The sequence below is a fragment of the Penaeus chinensis genome, chromosome 16 (genome assembly GCF_019202785.1).
Source record: "Penaeus chinensis breed Huanghai No. 1 chromosome 16, ASM1920278v2, whole genome shotgun sequence".
Classification (NCBI taxonomy): Eukaryota; Metazoa; Arthropoda; class Malacostraca; order Decapoda; family Penaeidae; genus Penaeus; species Penaeus chinensis.
Window position 1 is genome coordinate 7,258,881 of NC_061834.1, and position 7,500 is coordinate 7,266,380.

The window sequence follows — 7,500 nt, forward strand, 5'->3', positions numbered from 1 at the left end:
AGAGAGAGAGAGAGAGAGAGAGAGAGAGAGAGAGAGAGAGAGAGAGAGAGAGAGAGAGAGAGAGAGAGACAGAGAGAGAGAGACAGAGAGACGGAGAGAGAGAGAGAGAGAGAGAGAGAGAGAGAGAGAGAGAGAGAGAGAGAGAGAGAGAGAGAGGAGAGAGAGAGAGAGAGAGAGAGACAGAGAGACGGAGAGAGAGAGAGACAGAGAGACGGAGAGAGAGAGAGAGAGAGAGAGAGAGACGGAGAGAGAGAGAGAGAGAGAGAGAGAGAGAGAGAGAGAGAGAGAGAGAGAGAGAGAGAGAGAGAGAGAGAGAGAGAGAGAGAGAGAGAGAGAGAGAGAGAGAGAGAGAGAGAGAGAGAGAGAGAGAGAGAGAGAGAGAGAGAGAGAGAGAGAGAGAGAGAGAGAGAGAGAGAGCGAGAGAGAGACAGAGAGACGGAGAGAGAGAGAGACGGAGAGAGAGAGAGAGAGAGAGAGAGAGAGAGAGAGAGAGAGAGAGAGAGAGAGAGAGAGAGAGAGAGAGAGAGACGGAGAGAGAGAGAGACAGAGAGAGAGTAAGAGAGAAATAGAGAGAGAGAGAGCTAGAGACAGAGACAGAGAGATATAGAGAGACAGACAAAGATAGAGAGGGGTGTTTACATATTCATTTAACTATTTATATATGATTACATGTAAATACTTATCATTATGCAGACATACAGCAACTTTCCATATCAGTGCCATTAACAGAGCGCTGCGGATTAAGCCTAATCCTTATCTGTATTAGAATAGTTAATGACTAACTCACCCCCTCTTGATTATATGTAGAGAGGGAGAGGCAGAGGGGAAGAAAGAGGAAGAGGGAAAGATAAAAGAAAAGGGAGAGGGAGAGAGAGGGAAAGAGAGGGAGAGAGAAAGAGAGAGAGAGGAAGAGATAGGAAAAGAAAGAGAGATAGGGAAAGAGAGAGAGATAGAGAAAGAAAGAGGAAGAGGGAGAGAGAAAGGAAAAGGGAGGGGGAGAGAGAGAGTGAAAGTGAGAGAGGGGGGAAAAAGAGTAAGAGGGAAAGAGAAAGGAAAAGGGAGACGGAGAGAGAGAAGGAAAGAGAGAGCAAGAGAGGGGAAGAGAGGGAGAGAGAGGGAAAGAGAGAGAGAGGGGGGTAAGAGAAAGGGAGAGGGAGGGAGAGAGGGAATGAGTGAGGGAGAGGGAGGGAGAGAGGGAGAGGGGGAGAGGGAGGGAGAGAAAGAGACAGAGATAGATAGATAGATAGAGAGTCAGTCAGCGAGTGAGAGAGAGAGATGTAAAGAAAATAAAAGCGAGAGAGGGTACAGTACGCATAAAGAAACAAAGAACTAAAATACATGTCACAAAAACACCAGCATTGTCGAAAATTATTTTATTTGTACAGCAACAATATTCTAACATATAATATATCTACGACAAGGTCCTTAACATACACACACATATATATATATAGTATGCACTCCTTACTATCGGAACAATATGTATGATGCGCAGTTACATGCCCATAGACTGATAATACGTTTCTGCAGTCACGCTTTTAAATCACCTTTTTGCCTTTCTGTCATTACTTTCACATCGTATTGCTAATCATTCATACAACCGCCCACGCTATGCCATTTGCTTTAGTTCATTCATGCACGGTATTGCATACGGAGAGTCATTCACGTATTCTTCCATGCACAGGACGAATTACGTATTCATCTTTCAATTACTCAAATGCAAATTAACGCACTTCTTTTATATATGATAAAAGCAATAATTCTTTCAAACGAACATGAAACGTTTTAATGTTTAGCTCACACCCAGAATAGTTCTTAAACACATTTCGAAATCTAATTTTCTTTTCTTTATATTTTTCTTTAAACTTTTATATCTTAACAAAATATTCCTAATTACTGTTCAAAAAATGTATGTATTATATCTATTTATCATTTAAATTTGATTAGAAATGGGAGATAAATGCTTATAAACTTTAGCAAACTGATCGTGTCTTTCATTAATTCCTTATTTTTTACAGCCATCAAACAGTCACAGGATTCCCAGCGGTGTTACATTTCTCATATTCTCTTGAGATCTTGTGGTAAGGCATTTAGCATTAAAAGTCAATTCAGCAGGTGTACGATTTTGAGTGTTTTAACACAAATAAGGTTTTAACTTCTTTATTGAACTGGAAGAACATTCAGCTATCACAGTCATTCATCAGTCTGTTTTTTTTTTTCTTTGCGTAGGTAGATTTTTGTAACAAAACAATGGACCTTAACTACTCATCTACGTTTTAACTACTTGTTTGTCGTAAGAAAAGTTGATACATGAACAATATAGTTTTGAATACTGTATGGAGTCGGTGTATGATAATGTTTACGTCTATGTGTGTACCTATACATATAAACTTACATACGTATATATACACACACACACTTATGATCATGATGTTGAAAAATACATCTGCTGTCTTCATACTTAAAGCATGGCAGAAACACCCATGGAAGGCTGGACGAGACTACCTTTCATGACAGTCGTTTGAAAAAGATGTATTAGGATTCTTCCAATGGACATCGAGAGCGAGTAAGACATAGAGTCTCCCTTCTTTTCTCCCTGTCCGTCTTTCCTTTCATTTCTCTTCCTTCTTCTACTTCCCCCCCTACTCCTATTCCTCCTCTTTTCCCTTATCTCTTCCCCTTACCCCCAAGATTTTCTTTCCTTCTCTTCTTTTCCCTTCTCTCTTTCCCCTTTCCCCTCCTTCTTCCCTCCCTCTTCGTTCTTTCACCCGAAGAGCTTTCTATTCGCCCTGTCCCCTCTTTCCTTCCCCTTCCTCTTCCCTCCCTCTTCGTTCTCTCATTGCGTGATGAGGAAGGAGCTGACGGGGAGCTGTGAGAGGGCGTCGTTCATCACTCTCTGGATGAGCACGTTGAGCTGACGAGACACTTCGGGCTTGACGTCGCGAAGGACCTCCTGGCTGTTCTGGTTCAGGAAGTGGTTCACGGTCTCACCTGCGGACGGAGGAGAGGATGGGTAGGACAATCATCAGGAGGATTGGCAGGGAAATTATGATGGGGATTGGTAGGAGTATTGTGGTGGGGATTGGTAGGAAAATTATGATGAGGATTGTTAAGAAAACTATGATGAATTTTGGTAGGAAAATTTTTATGAGGAAATGGTAGGGAAATTATGATAAGGAATGGTAGGAAATTTATAATGAGGATTGGTAGGAAAATCATGATGGGGGTTGTGGTGGTGATAGAAGGAAGGGGTGATGTTAAGGTAATGATGATGAAAATAGAAATTGGAGTAGAGATATCTCTCTCTCTCTCTCTCTCTCTCTCTCTCTCTCTCTCTCTCTCTCTCTCTCTCTCTCTCTCTCTCTCCTTCTCTCTTCCCTCGTACACATACCCAGGATAGGATCCCCATTGAAGAGGTTGCTGAGGTGGAGCGAGATGTCCCGGATGTCGAAGTTGATGCGGGTGTCGGACACTCTGAGGCGCTCCTGGCCGTCGGGTCCTTGCTGCACGCTCAGCCTCCCCACCCCGGAGGCGTCGATGTTGTCTGGTGAGGAGGTGGACTGGGGTTAGCGTTTGTAGTTGTTGTGGAGGTTTAAGGGGGTGGAAGCGGAAGCGAGTTAGGCCTAGGTTGGTTGTGTTAGGAGGAAGTGGAGTGGAGTTAGGGGAGTGGAAGTGGAAGCGAGTTAGGCCTTGTTAAATAGGGTGGCTGTGTTAGGAGGAAGTGGGTTGGACTTTTAGTGATTGCAGATAGGTTGGTCGTGGAGTTAGTGATTGCATTTAGCTGATATGAAAAGGGTAAGGAAACCACGAAAGAATATCCATGTGGTATTATGAAGTTCATCGAGGCACTGGCTGTTCTTGGTAGGAAGTAAGGAACAGATACAGGAAAATAACAAAACAAGAACGAATTATGACTTTAGTAGGAAACAAGTGGATATAAAACAAATCATGGATGAAAATAAAAGCATCATATTAAGACAAATTTCGTCTTGATAAACATCTTAAAAAAACAAAAAAAACTCACTATAATAACGACAATATACATCACAATAAAACAAGAAACACACAATAACAAGGACAATAAATGACAAAAAAAGCAGAAACTCACTGAGGTTGGTCCAGAAGCTTCCAGATCCGCTCACGGGGAAGACGATGACCTGGCCCTTGAGCTCATAGAGTCCGGTCACGCGAAGTTCGGGAACCTTGAGACCCACGGAGAGCGTCAGTGCCTGTGGGTCGGCGCTGGGGAGAGGAAGGGCGTCGTCAGTCGTGCGAGGAGGCGGAGGCGAAGAAGGGGAGGTGGAGGGATTGGGGTGGGGAGGGGAGAGAGGCGGAGGGAAGGGGGTTGGGGAGAAGAGAGAGGTTGGGGGATGGAAGGGGCGTTAGGGAGGGAAGTGGAGGGATGGGGTAGGGAGGTAGGAGAAGGATGGCGAGGGATGGGGGTGGGAGAGGAGAGGCGTCGTCAGTAATGCAAGGTGGGGTGAAGGATGGGGGTTGGAGGAAAGGGAGTTTGAGGGGGGGGGGGGAGGAGAGGGAGGCGGAGGGATGGGACGTGGGAGAAGGATATGGGATGGGAGGAAGGGGAGGGAGGGGAGCAGAGGGAGGCGGAGGTATGGAGAGGAAAGGGAGGTGGGGAAGGATGGAAAGGAGGTGGAGGATGAAGATGGGGAGGAAAGGAAGGGGAGAGAATGACAGGGCGATGCGAGACGGATGGGAAGGGAGGAGAAGGAAATTATGATAAAGGGAGGCGAGGGAAGGATGGGGAGGGAGATGGAAGAAGGATGGGAGGAGGGGGTAAGGTTGGAAGGAAAGTAGTAAAATGGAAGAGAAAGAGTAGAGAAGGAAGAGAGGGAAAAGAAGAAAGAATGGGTTGAGATAGTGGACAGAGAGATGGAAAAATAGATAGATAGATTGATATAGATAGATAGGTAGATAGACAGATGAAGAGAGAGAGAGAGAAGGAGAGAGAGAGAGAGAGACAGAGAGAGAGAGAGAGAGAGAGAGAGAGAGAGAGAGAGAGAGAGAGAGAGAGAGAGAGAGAGAGAGAGAGAGAGAGAGAGAGAGAGAGAGAGAGAGAGAGAGAGAGAGAGAGAGAAAGAAAGTGAGAGACAGAGAGACAGAGAGACAGAGACACAGAGAGACAGAGACACAGAGAGACAGAGACACAGAGAGACAGAGACACAGAGAGACAGAGACAGAGAGACAGAGACAGAGACAGAGAAACAGAGAGACAGAGAGAGATACCAGTACCAGAGAAACAGATAAATTGTTGAATATAACCATGAACATAAAGAAACGAAACAAGCAAGTATAATACCCAACATAAATACAGCAACTTAGACAATTAAAAGACAAACATAAACGGATTTATATCTGTTGAGAATCCTTCCTGCAATTGCTTTGATATCCGATAAAGGTTATTAACATCTTGAAAAATGTGAACTTATCATAATTACGTTGACAAATATGCATTGTTTGCAAAGTGACTTGCATATTTCTGTCACAGCCATGGTAACAAGTGAATATGTTTTCTATCGTAGTTCCTGTAATTGTCATTATTTCCTTATTATTATTATTATTATTATTAATATTATTATTATTATTATTGTTATTATCATTACTATTATCATTATTATTATTATCATTATTATTATTATTATTATTATTATTATTATTATCATCATCATTATTATCCTTCTTCTTCTTATTATTATTATCATCATCATTATTATCCTTCTTCTTCTTATTATTATTATTGTTATTATTATCATTGTTGTTGTTGTTGTTGTTTTATTATTGTTATTATTATTATTAATATTATTATTATTATCAATATTATTATTACTATTAGTATTGTTTTTATCACTATCATTATCATTAATGATATTGCTGTTTTCATTATCATTATTGTTGTTAGTGCTGATAGTATCATCGTTATCATTATTATTATCATCATTATTATCATAATTATTACTATTATCATTATTATTAATATCATTATTAGTTCTACTGTCATTATCATCTATGTGAGCATTACTGTTATTGCTTTTACTGTTATCATTACTATCATTATTATTATTATCATATCATTATTACTATCATTATCATTATTATTCTCGTCATTAGCATTAGCATTTCTTTTTTATTCTATTATATTATATTCTGTTTTTCTATTTTATATCTAGTTCGATTATCTTTATTATTTTTATTATATATATATTGCTTTATTTATGATTGGTCTAGATTTTTCTTTATTTTTTGTTTATGTTTTAAAGATAGGATTTGCTCTTATGTGTGATATAAGATTGGGTAAAAAGAATAATGATTTTTCTTTCATTAACCTGTTACTACGATATAAAATTAATGGTTTTCTTTGCCATTAATCTGCGAATGTTAATACGTAGTAATATATATTTACTTTTACATGGGCACGGATAAGTATATACTTGTGTGCTTATTATGTGTGTAAATCAGAATTGAGAAAAATATGAGAGAAATTGCTTGCAAAAAGTCTCCACATCTTCCCTTTCCAATGACACAAGACATTCCTGCAAAATACAACATTGCATGAGATTCGAAAATAAATTCTCTCTGACACGATCCCTGTTTCAAAGGCCACAAGGCGCGCGCGTGCACTGCAGAAACAGGAGAAAAGAAAGAAAGAAATTGAAATTGTGTTCAAATATGGCCTTCTTTTGAGGTCACGAGTGCCTGCATTTCACCCGAGGTCAGGACTCGTGTTAGAACCTGTATACAGTTACATTGATACAAGCCGTAAGAGAAAATAATCGTATTTTCATTTTTCAAAGTCCGAAAAACTAAATGAATCATGCAGACGTTGCAAGAGAACGAGGAAATGCATATACCGCAACGAAATAAATATAATAACGGGATATAATTGTCTTAATTCTGAACATTAAAATCTTGCAACCAAGGAAGGCCGTGACAATAGAAAGTTGAGTTTCACGAAAAAGATTATTGCAGTAGAAATCAAAAAGAGACGGAGAGATTTAACAATAGTAATTCAGACATATCATGACTCGTTATCTGTAAACTTACCCTGAGAAGCTAGTAAAAAATAGCTAAAGATACACAGAATGGACTAATCTTATCCGAAAATCATATATATTTAGTGCGATCTAGAAAAAAAGAAATGTAGTTATTAAGGAAATCTTTATTCTGAGAATACTGACGGAAAAGGTCACAGGCGATAATTTCAGAGACAGTTCACAGAATGCCATGGAGGCCATAAGTGTATTTTCTGAATATGTTCGCAGGTTCCTTTTTTTCTAAATGATATTAGATGTTTTTCTATTTTATTTTTTTATCGCGACTGTATGATGTAGATGATTAGTTATTTACATTATTTTCATTTGTTTTTTATCATTATCATTATCATTGTCAATATTATTTCCATCATCATTAACAATATCATTTTCAATATCCTTCTCATCATTATCATTATCCTTATCATCATCCTTGTTATCATTATCATACTCG

The 7,500-nt window shown here is 39.7% G+C and overlaps 1 protein-coding gene across 1 annotated transcript in view; it reads right to left on the reverse strand.

Moving 5' to 3' along the window:
- Window positions 1-1,358: 1,358 nt before the first annotated feature.
- The window catches only part of LOC125033217 (protein takeout-like), a 34,503-nt gene continuing 28,361 nt past the window's right edge, over window positions 1,359-7,500 (reverse strand). The window contains exons 4-6 of the mRNA XM_047624600.1: window positions 4,109-4,328; window positions 3,392-3,544; window positions 1,359-2,991 (exon numbers count right to left, since the gene is read on the reverse strand). Of these exons, the coding sequence (XP_047480556.1) occupies window positions 2,837-2,991; window positions 3,392-3,544; window positions 4,109-4,328 (528 nt within the window). The 3' untranslated portion in view covers window positions 1,359-2,836. The remainder of the gene's footprint in view (window positions 2,992-3,391; window positions 3,545-4,108; window positions 4,329-7,500) is intronic.